General features: G+C 47.7%; 2 protein-coding genes across 10 annotated transcripts in view; one reads left to right on the forward strand and one right to left on the reverse strand.

Moving 5' to 3' along the window:
- Nucleotides 1-924: 924 nt before the first annotated feature.
- LOC128343063 (zinc finger and SCAN domain-containing protein 31-like) lies at nucleotides 925-11,413 on the forward strand. Of its 9 annotated transcripts, none has more exons than XM_053291528.1 (4): nucleotides 925-1,167; nucleotides 2,427-3,364; nucleotides 8,041-8,164; nucleotides 10,176-11,413. In XM_053291528.1, the coding sequence occupies exons 2-4, from the start codon at nucleotides 2,639-2,641 to the stop codon at nucleotides 11,204-11,206; spliced, it is 1,881 nt and encodes a 626-aa protein (XP_053147503.1). In that variant the 5' UTR covers nucleotides 925-1,167; nucleotides 2,427-2,638; the 3' UTR covers nucleotides 11,207-11,413. The 9 variants fall into 9 exon arrangements, with proteins under 9 accessions (XP_053147503.1, XP_053147506.1, XP_053147508.1 ...); XM_053291531.1 differs by having other exon boundaries at nucleotides 2,503-3,364; XM_053291533.1 differs by having other exon boundaries at nucleotides 2,531-3,364.
- A 1,406-nt stretch (nucleotides 11,414-12,819) lies between these two features.
- The window catches only part of LOC128343079 (zinc finger and SCAN domain-containing protein 31-like), a 29,329-nt gene continuing 22,389 nt past the window's right edge, over nucleotides 12,820-19,759 (reverse strand). Inside the window, exons 5-6 of the transcript XR_008315325.1 lie at nucleotides 17,755-17,848; nucleotides 12,820-13,257 (exon numbers count right to left, since the gene is read on the reverse strand). The gene's annotated coding sequence lies outside the window, so the exon portion shown is untranslated. The remainder of the gene's footprint in view (nucleotides 13,258-17,754; nucleotides 17,849-19,759) is intronic.

The following is a 19,759-nucleotide window of genomic DNA, read 5'->3' on the forward strand; positions in this document are numbered from 1 at the left end:
CAGTGTGAGATGATGCCTTTCAGCACCTTCCTATATCGCTGCTGCCCAACAGAGGTTTTCCCCATATTCTGGGAAACATTTCAGTGGGGATTCGAACCAGCAACCTCTTGCTCACTAGGCAAGTCATTTCCCCGCTGCACCATTAGGTGGCTCATATGAAGAACGTTATGTAGAGTTATTCACACATCACATTCATCATACATGGTCACTTTGTTCACTTTCTATTTGTAGCAGATGAAACTGTGTTATAGGCACAGGCCTGGTTCAAAACTTGGCAGCTCAAACCTTTCTATTCAAAGCTGCCCACAGGAAAATAAAAAATAATAATGATGAGACGATGTCATTCATAATAAATAGCAGGGAGGCTGTGATGGGGAAAGCTTTAGAGAGGTTTGTCTGCGGTTGCTGCCAACTCGTTTGGCGGCCACTCAGGAACAGGACTTCTCTGTTGCTGCCCCTGGACTTTGGAATGCGCTTCCTGTTGAAATAAGAGCCTCCCCCATCTCTGGCAACTTTTAAAAAGGCACTGAAGACACATTTATTCACCCAAGCTTTTAATTAGATTTATAGTTATAATATTTTTAATATTGGGTTTTAAATGTTTTCAGTGATTTTAATTGTTAATTGATTTAATGTTTTAAATGATTTTAATTGTAAACCCCCCCGCCCCCAAAATTCAAGTTTTGGGTGGTACAGAAATATTTTAAATAAAATAAAATAAAATAAAATAAAATAAAAAATATGCCCAGAAGCTCCAACAGGAGAAAAAGGGGAAAAAGCTAGCAACAATCCTGCTGCAAAGATCAACGCTCTGTCTCCGCAGTGAACACACACCATGGAGAGAAGCCAAACGGTTAAACCCAGGGAGTTCTGCTCTGGATTCTAGAACGGTCAAACCGGAAATCCTTCCTCTGTGCGCAGGAAATGGCATCCAGAAGAGCAGGTGAAGCCACTTCCGGTGCCCTTTCTTCCCTCCTCTTCCTGGTGGGAATCTGACTTTTGAATTTCCTCTCCGAGTCTTTTCCACAGACTGGAGGTGCAGCAACAGATTCCTTGCAGTCTCAGTGGGTGGCAATCTGCTAAGCCTACAAGGTGAGGTAGGTTTGAAAGAGGAAAGTTTTTGAAAGGAAGAGCCAGTTCTAGGGAGAGGAAGAAACTATACGGGAGGTAGGTAATTCTATCTCTGGGGGTGGGGTTTTGGTTTAGTGATACAGCACCTGCTTTGCATGTGGAAAATCCCGGGTTCAGTCCCTGGCATCTGAGAAAGCCTCCCGTCTGAAACCATGGAGATTTGCTGCCAGTCAGTGTAGACAATACTGAGCTAAATAGATCAAGGGCCTGACTCAGTGAAGGCAGCATCATATGTTCATCAAGTCCACGTATTAGTGCTAGAACACCTGCTTCGCATACAGAGGGTCCCATGTTCAGCAGCTGGCATCTTCAGGTGGGGCTGGAGAAGACCTCTAGGAAGCCACGGCCAGTCTAACATCTAGGCGGACCAATGGTTGGCTTGGTAAAAGGCAGCTTCATATATTTACCCCTAGCTGCAAAAAAGAAAAAAAGAAAAAAGGAGGAAAACACTGAACTTAGACTGAGGAGGAGACTATTTCCCCTTCAGACTAATTCCTTTCTTTCCCCAACATCCTAATGGTGTCGGCATTTGGAGGTTTTGTTCAATTGTCATGTTTAACAGAACTTGCAGTGGCTCTGCCTTATATACATCAACTTGTCATTCTAGATATTAACAATAATAACAGTTGATTTGACCAGTTCTGTGAAAGCCAATTTGATAGGCACTGGAAATCTGTATGTGTGTGTGTGTAGGTTTGCACCTTTTTGCTAGTTTTCTGCTTGTAGGGAGTTTGTTGGATAGGAGAGCACAGAGGTGGTGTATTCACCCCATGACCACCATCCATAGTCTGAAGTGGAACAGTCCACTCTGCTACCTCATTTTGTTCGATGAATAGGCCCATCCTTTCTAATCCTTGCAACCACTCTTTCAAAATAGTCTAGCACTATGACCTCCCTTTCCCTGATGTGAACTGACCCTGAGTTGAAATCATCAGCTAAGGCCCTGCTTGAGTTGCTACCACTTTCTGAAGTTAGAAGGGCAGCTAATCAGGAATGGTGCCTTTTTGTTTGTGGCCTAGAGGCTGTAGAATATTCTTCCCATCCATATTCACTTGGCCTTGCCCTTGTTCACTTTTCTAACATCTTTCAAGATGACCTAGCTTATCACAGAAACAAAGGAAGCTGCCTTATACTGAGTCAGACTACTGGTCCATCTAGCTCAGTATTGTACACTGACTGGCAACAGCTCTCCAGGTTTCGGGTAGCAGTCTTCCCTGCCCTTTCTGGAGATCCCTGGGACCTTCTACATGTCTCTTGTTTGCCTCATACCATGGTTTATCTTTTGCTCTTGGCAGAAGCTCATCTCATTGGCTGGAGGAATTATCACCACCTACTTCTGGCTGATTAGAAAACCTGCTTTTTGTCACCCAGGGACAGGCTTCTTTTCTTGACCTTGCAGACTTTAGAAGACATCCTCTGAGAACTCTTTCACATTTCAGGGAAGACTGGAAAGTGGATAACAAGGCAACTCAAGGAGAAGAAGGCAGCGGCAGCCTCAAGCCTGGAAATGGAGGAACAGGACGTGGCAGGCCCTAAATTATGGGATGGACATGAAGGAGTTGCAAAAGCCACACAGGTGGGAGGTATTGGCGAGTTTCTGATTGAGGCCCCACCACAACATGTCAAATGTGAACCAGATGAGAGGCTGCAACAGCTCTGGGAAATCCAGTGGCAGGAATTCCTGAGGGGACTGCAGGCCCCTCACTCAGGACTGGCAGACCGACAGATGACTGAGGAGCCCATGCTGTGGGATGATGCTAAGGCTTTTCTAGTCTCCTTTGAGCAAGTGGCCTCAGCATGTCGGTGGCCTCGGGACAAGTGGGTGGCCCTCATCCTGCCAGCCCTCAGCGGAGAGGCCAAGCAAGCCTTCAGCTGCCTCAGTGCCCGAGACAGAGGAGACTATGGGAAGGTGAAGGCCGCCATCTTGCAAGGGGAGGCCCTCATGAGGGAGAGGCAGCGCCAGCACTTCCGGCAGCTTCGTTATCAGGACCTGGAGGGGCCGAGAGGCGTTTATAGTCAACTGCGGGAACTTTGCCTTCGGTGGCTGAAAACAGAGCGGCACACGAAAGATGAGATTCTGGAGCTGCTGATCTTGGAGCAGTTCCTGAGCATCCTGCCTGCAGGCATGCAGAGTTGGGTGAGGGATTGTCGACCAGAGAGCTGTGCCCAGGCGGTGGCCCAGGCAGAGGATTTCCTGTTGAGGCAGCAAGAGGTTGTGAAAACAGAGCAAAGGGTGAGTCTGAAGATGAACAGAAGCCCTGTTCACCTGTTATGTTCAGCCCATGCACAACCAGCATACAGTGTACACAGGTAGAGATCAGTGGTCCCTTTAATTTTTTTCATCTCTGTGCGGAATGCGTTTTGTTCTGGGTGGCAATATCAAGGTGTGTGCACACATGCATTCAGAGTGGGGCCTTCCCGATTCAACCTGAGCGGGATCTAAAATTAACTGAGCGGACATCAGAAAACTTGTGAGCATGTGCATGCCTTAAAGGGAACAGCGGTAGAGTCACTGTTAGGTTGAATGTAGGTACAGCAGTGTACTTCCGATCTGTACCCTGCATTTGAAAGGCCTGTATCCAGGTTCACTTTTTAAATGAATGTGGTACAATCATTCACACAAAAACCTATACTTGTGTGTAGACATCTATACATTCATACAACATAATGCCTGAATAGGACTAGAGTCTTTGACCAAGTGAGACAATACACATTGGGATCTGATCAGGGACCCAGGTGGGAGGGTGTATGGGGAGAAGGCCGACAGATGATGACTGGGTCCCAGTTGCTAGGTGTGCAGATTGCATGCCCAGACTGAGTTGTGGGGGTTGGGACGCGTTGTCCTGGCCCCCAGAAATCCCTCAATGCACCATGCGAATGCATTGAAACCTTGACTCCTGCCTGAAACCTTGGGGAGATGCTGTTCCATCATGGAAGAAAGTTAGGAAACAAATAAACCATCATAAACATCCATTAGAGAGAGGAGAACTGGTCTTGTTGTAGGAAGCATGACCTGTCCCCTTAGCTAATCAGGGTCTGCCCTGGTTGCATATGAATGGGAGACATGATGTGTGAGCACTGTAAGATTTTCCCCTTAGGGGATGGTTGTTCCAAGTTCCCGTCCTGGCATTTCCAAGATAGGACAAAAAAATTTTTATAGGACAAGATTTTTTTTATTGAACCAACAAACTACCAAAGCATACAGTACATTGCCAAAGCACAATTATATACAAAGTGGTTGTTTGTACATGATATATCTACAAAGATTTACACACAAGGATTTGGAAACCCACAAGGTTATGAAGAGGCTGAGAGAGATTCCTGCCTGCAACCTTGGAGAAGCCGCTGCCAGCCTGTGTAGACAATACTGAGCTAGATGGACCTATGGTCTGACTCAGTATTACAGTGATCCCTCTAATTTTTTTCATCTCTGTGTAGAAGGAGTTTTATTTATTTTTTATTTGTATTTATTAAAAAATTTTTATACCGCTCAAAACTTACGTCTCTGGGCGGTTTACAACAGAATAAAAACAAAGTAAAACATTCATTAAGACAAAAATTGGGGCGGGGGGACACACATTACAACAATTTAAAAAAATATTTTAAAACAGCATTAAAACCATTAAAAAAACATTAATTAAAAGCCTGAGTGAAGAAATATATTTTTAAAGACTTTTTAAAAACTGTTAGAGATGGGGAGGCTCTTAATTCAATAGGGAGCGCATTCCAAAGCCTCGGGGCAGCAGTGGAGAAGGTCCGTCCCTGAGTGGCCACCAGACGAGCCAGTGGCAGCTGCAGACGGACCTCTCCAGCAGATCTCAGTGGGCGGTGGGGTTCATGCAGAAGAAGGCATTCCGTTAAATACCCAGGGCCCAAACTGTTTACGGCTTTATAGGTTATAACCAGCACCTTGTATTTTGCCCGGAAACATATCAGTAGCCAGTGTAGCTCCTTCAATACAGGAGTTATATGGTCTCTCTGAGATGACCCAGAGACCAGCCTGGCTGCCACATTCTGGACCAGCTGTAGTTTCCGAACAACGTACAAGAGCAGCCCCACATAGAGCGCATTACAGTAATCCAGTCTGGAGGTTACCAGCAGATGTACCATTGTTTTGAGGTCATTCACCTCAAGAAATGAACGCAGCTGGCGTATCAGCCGAAGCTGATAGAAGGCACTTCTGGCCACTGCCTCTACCTGGGACACCAGGGAGAGGCTCGGATCCAGAAGCACCCCTAGACTGCGTATCTGTTCCTTCTGGGGAAGTGTGACCCCCATCCAGAACAGGCAGATCAAAATCATCTCTCGAGTTCCGACCCCGGACAATGAGTACCTCCGTCTTAGCCGGATTCAGTCTCAGCTTGTTATCAGTCTCAGCTTGTTATCCCTCATCCAGCCCACCACTGCCTGCAGGCAGGCATTTAGGGAGGTTATGCCCTCTCCCGATGATGCTGACATGGAGAAATAGATTTGGGTCTCATTAGCATACTGGTAGCACCCTGCACCAAATCTCCTGGTGATCTTTCCCAGCGGTTTCATGTAGATATTAAACAACATTGGAGACAATATGGAGCCCTGGGGAACACCATACAAAAGTTCAGATTTTGAAGAACAGCAGTCTCCAAGGGACACCATCTGGAACCTGCCCAAGAGGTAGGAGCGGAACCACTGCAAAGCAGTGCCTCCAACTCCCAACCCCCTCAGACGCTCCAGAAGGATACTATGGTCGATAGTATTGAAAGCTGCCAAGTGGTCCAGAAGGACCAACAGAGTCACACTTCCTCTGTCAATTGCCAATTGGAGATCATCCATCAGGCCGACCAAGGCAGTCTCCACCCCATAGCCAGCCCAAAAGCCAGGTTGAAATGGGTTGAGATAATCAGTTTCATCCAAGACTGTCTGGAACTGTGAGGCCACCACCCTCTCAATTACCTTGCCCAGCCACGGAAGGTTGGAGACAGGCCTGTAGTTGTTCAAGTCCGAGGGATCCAGGGTAGGCTTCTTCAGAAGCGGTCTAATAATTGCCTCCTTAAGACAAGGAGGCATCCTACCTTCCCTCAGAGACGCATTTATAATCTCTGCCAGGCCTTCTACAAACCCGCCCCCCCCCCCGCCAGATAATATAAGCCATGTCGGATAAGGGTCAAGAGAACAGGTGGTAGGCCGCACCATTCCAATCAGCTTGTCCTCAGGAGTCAAAAACTGGAACCGATCCAACCTAATCACACAAGAGGAGTCGCGGGACACCTCCACATCAGACACTGAGGTAATTGTGGAGATGGAGTCTAAGTCGGCCCGAATACGAGAGATTTCCCCCACAAAGAAATCATTAAACACATCACAGTGGGTAATCGATGGTTCCAGATTCTGATTCAAGGGAGGAGGGGCACTCACTAGCCCTCTCACAACCCTGAACAATTCCGCCGGATGTGAACTTGTGGATGCAATACAGGCAGAAAAGAATCGCTTCTTTGCCGCACGTATTGCCTGAGCATAGGTCTTCAGATGAGCTCTATGCTGCAATCTCTATGTCTACCTCGCCGCTTCAGCCCCCGTAGTTCTTCCATATACCAAGGGGCCAGTTTTGAAGCAGGTATGAGAGGACGTTTAGAAGCAATCATGTCTACTTCCCCAGTGAGTTTGCTGTTCCAATTCTCCACCAGGGCATCAACAGGATCACCAGCAGAGCCAACACTAAATCCCGCAAGGCTTCTTGAAATCCTATTGGATCCAATAACCTTCTCGGGTGGATCATCGTAATAGGTCCCTCGCCCCTGTGAAGGTGGGAAGCGTTTGTGAGTCCGACCTTAACCAGATGATGGTCCGTCCATGACAATGGGGAAATCACAGGATTCCCCACCCACGGAACAGCACCCTGATCAGAGTGAAAGACCAAATCAAGCGTGTGACCAGCAATGTGCATCAGCCCCGAGACCACTTGGGATAGGCCCATAGTCGTCATGGCCGCTATGAACTCCTGAGCCACCCCAGACAAATTGGTCCCAAAGTGAACATTGAAGTTCCCCAGCACCACAAGCCTGGGAGACTCCAACACCAAGTCTGAGACTAAGTCCGTCAGCTCAGTTAGGGACTCTGTTGAGCAGCAGGGCGATCGGTACCCCAACAGAAGTCCCAGTCTATCCCTGGTCCCCAGACTTTACACACATTCGATATGGTCTGACACTCTAACAGGGATCCTGGTAAGGGAAAGGTTATTCTTATAGACCACAGCCACTCCACCTCCCCGCCCACGGTCCCTCACCCACTCCTCAACAGAGTAGCCTGGAGGAAGAAGCCGGGACCACACTGGGCCCCCAGCCTCCCCCAGCCAGGTCTCTGTAATACATACCAGGTCGGCACCTTCCCCAGGGTGTGAGACTGGGTACAAGCTTTTGTTCTGGGCGGCAGTATCAAGGCAATGTTTGCACACCTGCATTCAGAATGGGGCCTTCCTGATTCAACCTGAGCAGGATCTAAAACGAACTGAGTGGACATCCAAAAACTTGTGAGCACGTGCCCATGCCTTAGAGGGAACAGTGCCGCTTCCTATGTTCCTACACACCGAATTAATAGCCCATGGGAGTGGGGCCTGTGTAAAAACCACTATTTAAAAGAAGGTTGGTTCTACTTAGAACTACTTGTTTAAAACATAAATAGCGGCCATTCAGGACTCTGATCTGGTCTGGGACCATAAGCAGGGTGGAGCAGTCACTGTGGTCTCAGTCTGAATCCCTCCGGCAACTGCCCTTTGGTGCCAGCATGGAGGAGAATGGGAGAGTCTAATTCTAGTGCCTCCCCCTGTGGTTTCAGGGCAGTCATCTGACAAGGGTCTGGGCACGCTGGGGGCAGCATCTGACCCCACTTGCAGCACTGCACACTCGCTGAACCCTCTCCCTCCTGCTCTTTCAGGCACCCGTACCATTTGCAGAGCTGGCTGCCGATTCTTGTGGGACAGGCCAGGTTGCGCCATCGGATGCTTGGACTGGGCACTTCTGCAAGGAGGCCGAACAGGACGAGGAGGCAAGATTGCTGAGTAAGGGTTGACCATTTGTGGATGTTCACGAGGCAGAGTCAATGGGGGCCTCCTTTTCTTCTCTGGAGAATATGTGGAGTCAGAATGGCAGTGCCATTGCCCTTTTAAAGACTGGCGAGGAGTCACCCATGTCAGGAGCCAGTCTGGGAAGGAGAGCCAGCCTCAAGCATGAATTGTCCCCTTTGCTAAGCAGGGTTCGCCATCTTGCATTTGGATGGGTGACTAGATATGAGTACTGTCTGCTGTAAGGTCTTCCTCTTGGGGATGGGGCTGTAGCTCAGTGGCAGAGCATCTGCTTTGCATGCAGAAGGTCCCAGGTTCAATCCTTGGCATCTCCAGGAAGAGCTGGGAAAGACTCCTGCCTGAAACCCTGGAGGACCACTGCCTGACTGTGTAGACCAGGGGGTCTCAAACCTGGGTCTCCAGATGTTGTCGGACTACAGTTCCCATTACCCCCGGCCATGATTATGTCCTTGACTGATTGATTGGCCAGAAGTAAAATGCCAGTTTTTTTTTTTTGTTTTCCCCACTAGGAATGTTTTAAGGGCTAACCTAGATGTCTTGTGGGAAATCTGGGATGAGATTTTCCAGTGTCTTTTTGCTTCAAAAGCAACCATGTAGGCCCAATCTGGATTGGTGTCGTGCTGCTGGGTGTGCGGAGGAGTGGTTTAACCCAGGTGGTCTCAAACGCAGGTCCCCAGATGTTGTTAGACTACAATTCCCATCATCCCCAGCCATTAATGCACCAGTGAGAGACCTTAAAGGCCAAGTTGAAGACAGATCATTCTGGAGAGAATCTAGTTATGTGGTTGCTAAGAGTCGACACCGACTTGACGGCATTTCATCCATCAATCAGTCAATCCAGCCATGAAGGCATTGTGACTGGGGATGATATGAAATGCAGTCCAGCAACATCTGGGGGGCTAGGTTTGAGAACCCTGCTGTAGACAGTACTGAGCTAGGTGGACCAATGGTCTGACTCAGTATAAAGTAGCTTCCTGTATAACCTATATATTTCATTGGGGATGGGTCTGCAGCTCAGTGGTTGCAGGGCTGGTTCTGCATGCAGAAGGTCCCAGGCAGGGCTGGGGAAGCCCCCTGTCTTGAACTCTGTAGAACTGCTGCCTGTCACAAGAGACGAAACTGAGGTAGATGGACCATGGGTCTGACTTGCTATATACAAAGTTTGTCCTTGGGTATAAAGTACTAGGAAGTAGGCTTTAAAAGGGGCTTAGACAAATTCATGGAGGACAGATCTATCAATGGCTTCTAGTTTGGTGGCTATAGCCAGGGCTGCTCAACTTCGGTCCTCATGCAGATGTTGGCCTACAATTCCCATAATCCCTGGCTGTTGACCACAGTGGATGGGGGTTATGGGAGTTGTAGTCCAAAAACAGCTGCGGGGGGCTCAGTTGAACAGGCCTGCTATAGGCCATCTCCAGCTTCAGAGGCAAGATCCCTCTCAATACCACTTGCAGGGGAGCAACAGCAGAAGAGGGAGCGTGCCCTCGCCTCTTGCCTGTGGGCTTCTCAGGGGCATCTGGTGAGCCACTGTGTGAAACTGGATGCTGGACCAGATAGGCCTTGGGCCTGAACCAGCCGGGATGTTCTTAAGTAACTGTAGCTTCCTATGTACAAATGTTGACTTGGCTACATAGGCCATTCAAATTGTGTTGAAGTACCTATACAGTAGTACAGTACCTATACTTCCTTCCTACCCCTCTCTTCAGTCCAAAGATTCCAGAGGGCCAAACATTGTGTTAAACATGTAATTGTCCGGATGCTCTTAACATTTGTTGGCTCATGAGCAGAGCAATTGGATTGGGATCACAGCATGGGAGATTGAGGGTTTTTTAACCCTTTGTCCTCATGTGGTCCATATGGCAGTTTTCCTCCCAGGGCAAGTAGCAGCCATGATGGAGGGATGCAATGTGGCAAATGTCTCTTTCACTTTCTCTCTCTTCAGATAAACGTTAGCTCACTTAACTTTGTTATCTGTTTATTCCTTCAGGTCATGGGCAGGGGAACGAGAGGAATGCCCTCCACTGGAAAGGTCCTCAGCAAGTGGAGCCAAATGATGTAGCTCTGAGAAGAGACAAGGATTTCCAGAAGAAGAAGATAATATTTGAGTGTCAGCAGGGACCAATGAGCGAGCAGGGGAACAAATATGAGAAGCTTGTAGGTGAATCCATTTTCTGTACAGAAGGTGATAAACAGAAGAAAGAAATCGGAACACAGGAAAGAGTCCAGTATGGTGAGGCACAAAACATATTTTCTGACCCTGAGAGAAACTTGGGAGTTATGCCACATCAAAGAATGCACACTGGAGAGAAAATAAACACTTCATCACCCTGGGGGAACCATTTGAGTCAGATACAGGACATCACTGCCCATGAAATAACCCATACAAGACCCAAGAACACACACAAATGTTCCCATTGTGGATCAGGCTTCAGTTGTGGGTCAGGCTTTAGGGAACACATGAGAATCCACACTGGAGAGTCTCCGTATGGATGCTCTTATTGTGGCAAAAATTTTGGGCGTTGTTCAGTCTTTCGGGATGACATCGGAACCCACATGGGAGAGAGGCCACACAAGTGCTCAGACTGTGGGAAGAGCTTCAACCGAAAGCGCTACCTGACAATACACGAGAAAATGCACAGAGGAGATAACACCTACAAATGTGTTCACTGTGGGAAAAGCTTCCCAAAGAGATCCAAACTTGTGATCCATGAGAGAATCCATACGGGTGAGAACCCATACGTTTGCTCGGAATGTGGGAAGGGCTTCAACCAGAAGGGAAACCTCATGACTCACATGCGGTTACACACGGGAGAGAAACCATACAAATGCACCTATTGTGGGAAAAGATTCAGTCAGAAGGCAGGCCTTAGTGCACATGAGAAAACCCATACAGGAGTGAAAAGAACCATGCTACGACACATGTTTATTAGACACGTTTCTGTTGGATCTCTAGACCAAGGGCTACCCTATGTGTCGGAACAGGGTGAAGCTGCAAAGGGAGACAAGTCTGTCTTCTAGCAAACTATAGTGCATTTTAATAATATATTTGTCGGTTCACAGAGAGTAAAAGGGATTTGGCAGTAATGTCTTGAATTCAGTTATCAAAATTATCACAATTCATCTGCTATGCAACTTATTTTCCAGCTCCATAGCAAAAAGTGGCATTCTTCAATTGTGATAGCATAATTTTTCTGTATGTCTGTATAATAAATTATTTATTAAAAACTCTCTGACTTTTTTTGGGAATGAGTGAGTGGGTAAAAACCTAGCCTAGTTTCAAATAATATTTTTTGCAGTGGAATGAATGTTGATGTGTGTTGTCTCTCTTCCCTCCTTTAAAAAAAAATGATTTAACAAGATATTTTTCTTTGCAAAAACAGGTATGTGGGGGGAATCTGAACCATCTGTGGCTTTTTAATTTAGAAACAAAAGATCATTAAAGGTGGGGGGATGTGAGAGATTTATTGACTTGTGAGGGATTATTTCTATGGTAGCTGTATCCTCCAGAGTTAACATAATTTTACCACTTGGTTATTAGAGTTTGGATGACATCTCAGCCAAATGGCTGCATCCCAGTCTCCTCCATCTCCTCCTCCTGTCTTTTCAAAGAATGGGTTTGTGGTAACTTTTCTGAATTAGTGCTGATTCAAATTTTCACCCCCATTTTTGCTGCCTTTTTTGCAGGAAACAAAATGGGAGGAAGGGCTTTTGTCAGCTTCGGCGGGGGTGGGGAGGGATGAAATTTAACCCCCCCCCCGCCGCAGGGTTGGGAGATGGCTTACCAGTGGTGGCAGCAACACCATGTGCTTTTATAGAAAGTGCTACACTTCTGCGGACAGGTGCCTCAGGAGTGCTTGAAGGGCTGTCGCCCTCGGTTTAGCTTAGAGAAGAAAAAGCAAAGGGGAGCTGCAGTAGCCCTCTGGGAGGGGGTTGTAACTCAGTGGTAGAACATCTGCTTTGCATGCAGAAGTTCAATCCCTGGCAACATCTCCAGGTAGGGCTGGGATATTCTCCTGCCTGAAATCTTGGAGCTACTTCCAGTCTGTGTGTGTGTGTGTGTGTGTGTGTATACAGTGCAACTCAATACTTTGTTCCTAAAGTACATGAAGGGCTGTCACAGAAAAGGTCATTGTATGAAATGACCTTTTCCATTAAAAGCAACTCCAAGGTGGTTCTAGGGCTGTATGCATTTCATATTGTAAATAATAGGGGTGCAGTCATGGGGAAATATTAATCTGCTGAATTCTTGCCTGCCTTTCTGCTTTTGAATGTCTAGAAACCCTGCCAGTAAAAAAGGTGGCAATCCTTGTGTGAAGGGACATAAAGTTTCAAGTTTAGCCTTGTACAACCACAAATAGCTGAGAGGTCCCCGAAACAGTTAATCCCACGGAGCGCCACTGTGCTTCCTAGAGAGACATCCTAGCAAATCCTTCCTCTTTGTTTAGAAGTACCACAGGCACAGGAAATGCCATTCAAAGGTGTAAGTGAAGCCATTTCCCCGTGCCTTTTCTTTCCTTCCTGGTGGGAATTACATGTTTGAATTTCTTTACTAAGCTTTGTCATCACTCTGGAGTTGTTTTGTTGCACGACAAGGGATGTGTCGCAAAGTAAATTAAGAATAAACTGTTGAGTTGAGGATAAAATGACGAGGCTTGTATTTATTAGCAGATGGAAAAATAACAAAGGAGCAATCTCCTGTCCAGGAGAAAACAGAACTACTTCTTTACAGCTCAGAAGCTGAAACAGTGGTGAGGATGCAGACACGACTAAATACAAAAGTCAAATCAACCAATCAGTGAACTAGATTCCTCCCCTAAGCCAACCCACACAAATACACATAGTCATCAATACTGTATAGAGAAGAGCACAGACAAGGTACACAACAGGATGGTGCACAGCTGTTTGCAGGGAGAGGTGAGTTTTGAAGGGGACGTCTTTTGGAGAGAAAGAAACTAGGAGAGGTAGGGAATCCCAGGTTGCAAATGAAGGGGCAGTGGGGAGAAGCCGGTTTACCTTCAAAGCTAACTTTGCCCTTGCCTCGAATCTTCATGCAAGTCAGAAATGTCAAGCTTAGAGAGAAAAAAAAGAAGCAGATGATACTTTTGAAAAAGTCATATGATTTCAAACTACCTATATCTTCCTTCTTGCCATAGGTGCACCTAGGTAATTTTGGAGCCTGGACTTAAAGGCTTTTGGAGGCCAACCCACTGACCGACCCACACAGTATTTTAAACACATTTTTAATGTGATCACACCAACTGGGACAAACTAAAAAGGATTTGGGGCCCCCAGGGGGTGTGGAGGCCCTGGGCATCAGCCTGGAAGTCTAGGGGTAAGAGCACCTCTGTTCTTCCCTGAAAAGAACCAATGTCCCTCTAGCCAGTCTCCTTTTGTTTCTTTTGTTAGGTGCAGTGGCATAGGGAGGCTCCTGGTGGCCCAGGGACAAAGTTGTTTTGCAGGCCCGCCTACTTCTAAGCCCTGCCTCGCCATGCTTCCCCCTCTATTTACCCGTGGCGGCAGCTGGAGGGTGGGCTTCTCAGCTGGTGGTTGGGCTTCTCGGCGGGTGGGCAGGCTTCTCCTCAGCCGGCGCGTGGGCCTCCCCATTCCCTGGCCAGCATGCTGGCTTCTTTCATGCCTGAGGCAGGAAGGCTTCTCCCTAGCTAGTGTGAGGGCCTCCCCATTCCCCGGCTAGTGTGTAAGCTTCTCTCGTTCCTGCACAGTTTGAGTAGGGAGAGTGTCGCGTTCCATGACAGCACATGACTCTTTCCCTACTTGAACTGCGCAGGTGTGAGAGAAGTTGGCATGCTGGCTGGGGAATGGGGAGGCCCACATGCCGGCCAGGGAGTGGGGAGAGGCTCAGGCCCCGCATAGATGGGAAGCGGCGGGCAGGGCGATGGCGTGGTGGTGAGGCCGTTGTGGGCCCTCTGGGCCCAGGGACATTTGCACCCCCTTGCCCAATAGACGCTACGCCCATGGTTAGGTGTTTAAGAGCCAAGAGCAGTTGGTACATATTTTCCCCCATGGGACTGAGCAATTGGAAGAAAGCTGGAGATCTCTCTTGAGTGTTTTGAAGGGGGTACTACCCATCAGAGCGTGGGTTGCTGATGTCTTCCTCCACCCAGATAAGGGCAGGCTGAATATACTGTATGTAGGAAAAAGCTATTTGCAGTTTGGAACAGTCTGAAAGAACGGAGGACTGAGGGCACTTTGAGGTGTTGTGGCTGAGGCGAGGACTTCCTAGCTGACTGCTCATATTCTTAGCCACCCCCCTCACCCCCCGGTCTGCTGTTTTGCTTAGCAAGTTCAAACATCACACACAAGCATGGTTTCTCTTGTCTGAGTGTGGTTAGTTTGTATGTCTGAACTTGTGCCCAAAGCTGTGGTTTATTTGGGGCAAGGTTTGAAGTTTCTTTATCTTAACTGTGGTCTCACAGTTCTGACTCAGTATATGGCAGCTGCCTATGTTCCTATGATGTCTGAACCCACAGACATAGTTTAGTCTTGGTTTGTCTCAGTAGCGTCACTCCGGTATAGAGTGAGTGAGTGAGTGAGTGAGTGAGTGAGATTTATATGTCTCTCCACTCCCATAGGACTCAGGGTGGCTTACAAGCAATAACATACAAAGGAACACAGTTCTATAAAAAACAACATACATAACATCATAACCACAACCCCATACAGTCCTCATTACAAGACATAATAACCATGGATTACCAGATCACTCTACGACCAGCTATCTCAGCGACTGAACACCCAACGGAAAATTTCCGTCTTGCATGCCTTACGGAAAGCCAACAAATCATGGAGAGCTCTGATATTATCTGGGAGACCGTTCCATAGAGCCAGGGCCACCACTGAGAAGGCCCTGGCTCTCGTTGATTGCAGTTTAATATTCCTAGGGCCTGGGATCACCAAGGTATTACTTGTGGCCGATCTCAGGACCCGGCGAGGGACATATCGAACAAGGCGGTCCTGGAGTTACCTAGAGACAGATATGGCTAGGCCATGGGAGAAGGGGCAAGACCTGAACAAACCATGATATGATGAAACAAATTTTGATTTGGTGATCATCTGAGGCATCAATCCAGCTTTGTTAAATAAACTTTACTTAAAATTAAACCACGGTTCCGTGTGATATCTGAATCCACCCTTTATCTCTTGCTATTAATAGATACCTTTCTCTCTGGTTGCACTACTATCTCCTGCACTACTTTCTCACTACTATCTCCTTCTGACTGATTTAAAAAACCTCCTTTTGTCACCCAGAATAAGCTACGTATTGACTCTTCTATCAAATTTAGAAGACACTTGCTAAGAGCAGGGAGAAGGGAGTGAGCATCGGAAGGGAACAGCAGCTGAAGAAGGAGCAGCAGCCTAAAGTCTGGAAATGCAGGACCAGGACACAACAGACTTCCCACAATTTAGAAATTGTGGGAAGGAATTGAAGGTGCTGCAAAAGCCCCACAGATTCTACATGTTGGGAGTACTGGAGAGATACAGACTGTGACATCTCTAGCACATGTTAAAAGGGAACCAGAGGAAGATCCACAGGGATGCTGGGAAGCCCAATGGCAGAAGTTCCTGAGGGGATTTCAGGCCCCTGACATGAGACCAGAAAACCCACAGATGTCTGAGGAGCCCACACCATGGGATGATGCTTTCTTGGCCTCCTTTGAGCAAGTGGCCTCAAGTGTGTCAGTGGCCTCGGGACAAATGGGTGGCCCTCCTCCTGCCAGCCCTCAGCAGAGAGGCCGAGCAGGCCTTCGGCAGCCTCAGTGCCCAAGACGGGAGACTTCAGGAAGGTGAAGGCTGCCATCTTGCAAGGGGAGGCCCTCATGAGGGAAAGGCAGCACTAGCACTTCTGGCAGCTTCGTTATCAGAGCCTGGGTGCTTTCCAGACTAGCTGCTCAACAGCAGCAAAATGCCTCCGTTCAGGCACGTTGCACTTGAAACGTAAACAGCAGGCGGAGCAGGCTCGCGGAAACGAACAACCCAAAAAACCAGCAAATTTTTTATACCAGATATACAATGTCCTAGCTCTATGACTCAGCGATTATATTCAAAACAAGGCATAGGAAATGTGATCTGCACCCTGTTGTCTGCATAGAGACTGCGGTGTCACAACACAGGAAGTGTGGAAGCACACTTCAGAGATATGACGTGACTCCGTTGCAGGGTCTAATCTGGAAAGCACCCAGGAGGGACCAAGAGGTGTTTATAGTCAACTGCGGGAACTTTGCCTTCGGTGTCTGAAAACAGAGCAGCACAGGGAAGATGAGATCCTGGAGCTGCTGATCTTGGAGCAGTTCCTGAGCATCCTGCCTGCACGCATGCAGAACTGCGTGAGGGATTGTCGACCAGAATGCTGTGCCCAAGTGGTGGCCCAAGCAGAGGATTTCTCGCTGAAGCAGCAAGAGGCCGCAAAAGCAGAACAGAAGGTGAGAAAGTCTGAAGGTATGCAACATGTATGAACTTGTGATGCTGAGGTGAATTCATATAGCCAGTGTAAGTGTGTGTGTGTAGAAAGAGAGTTGAAAGTGTGTGTGGAGAGAGAAAGAGATTGCATTGACATTTGAGGCAGATAAATGGCCCTTAGGTGAATTCATATAGCCAGTATAAATCTCTCTCTCTCTCTCTCTCTCTCTCTCTCTCTCTGCATAGGGAGGGAGGGAGAGAAAGAGAGATTGCATTGACATCTGAGGCAGCTAAATGGTGAGCATTTATTTCCTCCCTGGACTTCTTTCCACCCCCTAGAGACAATTAGCTACTAAGATCAGCAGAGATAAACAACAATTGAAGGAGCTGGGGATGTTTATCCTGGAGAAGAAAAGATTAAGGGGATATATGATCGCCGTCTTCAAATCTCTGAAGAGCTGCTACATAGAAGAAGAAGAAGTGAATTTGTTCTCTGTTGCTGCTGAGGGCCGGACTAGAAGCCATGGGTTGAAAATGCAAGGAAGCAGATTTAGGTTAGACATTAGGATGGATTTCCTAAGTGTAAGAGCTGTGGAGCAGTCTGCCTCGTGTAGTGGCAGGCTCTCCTTTGCTGAAAGTTTTCAAACAGAGGCTGGACGGCCATCTGTCAGGGATCCTATTGCAGCTTCCTGCACCGAACAGGTGGTTGGAATAGAAGACCTCCAAGGTCCCTTCCAACTCTAACATTCTATGACTGATGGAAAAAGGTGGTCAGAGCCTAGGCTCTACAATTATTTGCATGTCTCTGGGGCAAGCTATAAAAATAAACAACCAGAATCTGACTTACATGTGGCTACTTTTCATGTGATGAATGCAACGTGTGATCAGGAGGAACAGAGTTTGAGTGATATGCCCAAGTCCAGCCTTTCAAAATATGGCAAAGGTGGAGCTTGAAGCCAAAACTCCTGGATCCCAAATGAGCTCCTTGGACCCACTGACTCCATGCTATCCCCTCTAGTTGTAACCTGGAACAGAAAAAGATTTCCTAACTCTTGTTTCTAGCTCCTTGGTTTTAGTGGGGCCAGCTCCCATGGGGAGCAGAATCTAACCACAACCCCCATTTGCAAGACTGCCATCGACAACCTTCTTACTGCTGTTTCAGGTGTCTGCACCATTTGCTGAGGTGACTGTGGATTCTTCCAAGGCAAGCCATCTTCCATCCCTGGTTGCTTGGACTGGAAAATTCTGCAGGGAAGCAAAGCGGGAGAGGGATGAGGAGACAAGCTCTCTGGGTAAGGCTTCATGGCCTTTGTGTTCACAGGAACATAGGAAGCTGCCATATACTGAGTCAGACCATAGGTCCATCTAGTTCAGTGTTGTCTACACAGACTGGCACCAGCTTCTCCAAGGCTGCAGGCAGGAGTCTCTCTCAGCCCTATCTTGGAGATGCCAGGGAGGGAACTTGAAGCCTTCTACATACAAGCATACAGATGCTCTTCCCAGAGTGGCTCCATCCCCTGAGGGGAATATCTTACCAGTGCTCACACATTATTCTGCAAGGAGCCTTGCAGAGACTGTGCAAGGGACAGTATGATGCAGTGGTCAGGGTGCTGGATGTTGGCTAAGGAGACCTGGGTTCTAATCTCCACTCAGCCAGGAAGTTCATTGGATGACTCTGGGCCACTCTCAGCCTAACTGATGTCACAAGGTTGTTGTGAGGATAAAATGGTGGGGGTGGGGAGTAACATTAAAACTCAGTGAAGGATGCGATACACGTGTTAAGGGCAGAAGGGGATAGAAATTATGCTGGAATTGCACCCGATCAGTAGAAAAGGGGTGGAGGGGAGTTGCTGTAGGAAAATCCACAGAAGGAAGCAATGAGGCGATTATCACGATTGGCCAAAATCAGGCTAGGGGTAGCCCTCCCATTTTGTAGCCCTCCCCTTAAACAGGGTTAACAGAGCAAGCGCTCCGCTAACCCCATTTTTATGATCATGTATTGCCGCGGTGTGGCTCTGCGCCACGGCAACACATGAGGAGACCCCCACAGGGAGGCTGAAACAAGGCTTCCCGCCCTGGGGGTCTCTCCAGGATGCCCTGCGCACTCGCGTGGGGCATCCTGGACCTTCCTGGGGCTCCCGATCCCCGCAGCCCCTGCCGGCTCCGTGATGGAGCCAGCAGTTGTGTGGGCAGCCGATCCAGCCATCCAGGGCTGACTGAATGATCATCTGTGGGGAGAGCAGGCTAAGCCCGCTCTTCCCGCAAACCCCCTTCCGGCAAGTCTCACTGATCGTGAGACTCTCCTCAATGTCTGCCTTGACTGTTATGTAGCTATGTTGGGAGCAAGTTCAATGTGAACTCAAAATCTGACTTCAGAATCAGAAAATGTCTGGGGACAAAGGGTGTATTGATAGCAGGGATTCCCAGATGATGTGAGACTACAACTCCCATCATCCCCAGCCGCAAGGGCTGAAGGCTGGGAACCCCTGATGTATATAACTGGCTTAAATTGGTCATTCCTTTCCCCTAGGGAATTGTAATTCTGTGTGGGGCACTTTCAGTTCCCAGGATCCTTAGACAAGTGGAAAACTAAGATACCCAGGATCTGGTTTTATCACGGCTGACAGAGCCAATGATAGGCCAGTCTGCCTTGAATTGAGCCAATGGCTTTCACCACATCTTGTGGTGGTGAATTCCATAAGTTATGCAAAGCATAACTTTGCAAAGCATAACTTCTTTTGGTCTGCCCTGAACACAATGCCAGTCTGTTCCAGTGGAGAATACTGAGTTCTGTGCTGAAAGAACAATTTTGAAGACTTGTTCTTCAGAGATCTCCAAGAATAACCAAAGTATGTATCCCTGAAACGTGTTAATCCATTGCATCAAGAACAACAAAGAGTCCTGTTGTTAAAAGCAAACAAATTTATTGCAGCGCAAGCTAACTTTTGGGAGTTAAGCTTTATAATGCTATTTCTTGTCAATAAAGTGACAAGTTATTAAGTTTTAAAACAGTTTATAACCCTTCCCCACACAATAACGAAAAATGTCCTGCTGTCTATCCTGCCTCCTCCCCACTTGCCACTGAGAGGTCATGGCATGCTCATAAGGCCTGAGGGCTAAGGCCCAAGTCCTGGAATGCTGACAACAATAAACAGC

The sequence above is a fragment of the Hemicordylus capensis genome, chromosome 2 (genome assembly GCF_027244095.1).
Source record: "Hemicordylus capensis ecotype Gifberg chromosome 2, rHemCap1.1.pri, whole genome shotgun sequence".
NCBI lineage: Eukaryota > Metazoa > Chordata > Lepidosauria > Squamata > Cordylidae > Hemicordylus > Hemicordylus capensis.

Excerpts from the sequence above, each read along its gene's own strand:
- LOC128343063 (XM_053291528.1), top strand. The coding sequence starts at position 2,639 with ATGGAGGAACAGGACGTGGCAGGCCCTAAATTATGGGATGGACATGAA. Across the intron at positions 3,365-8,040 it reads TTGTGAAAACAGAGCAAAGG|GCACCCGTACCATTTGCAGA; the intron begins GTGAGTCTGAAG and ends CTGCTCTTTCAG. Across the intron at positions 8,165-10,175 it reads CGAGGAGGCAAGATTGCTGA|GTCATGGGCAGGGGAACGAG; the intron begins GTAAGGGTTGAC and ends TTATTCCTTCAG.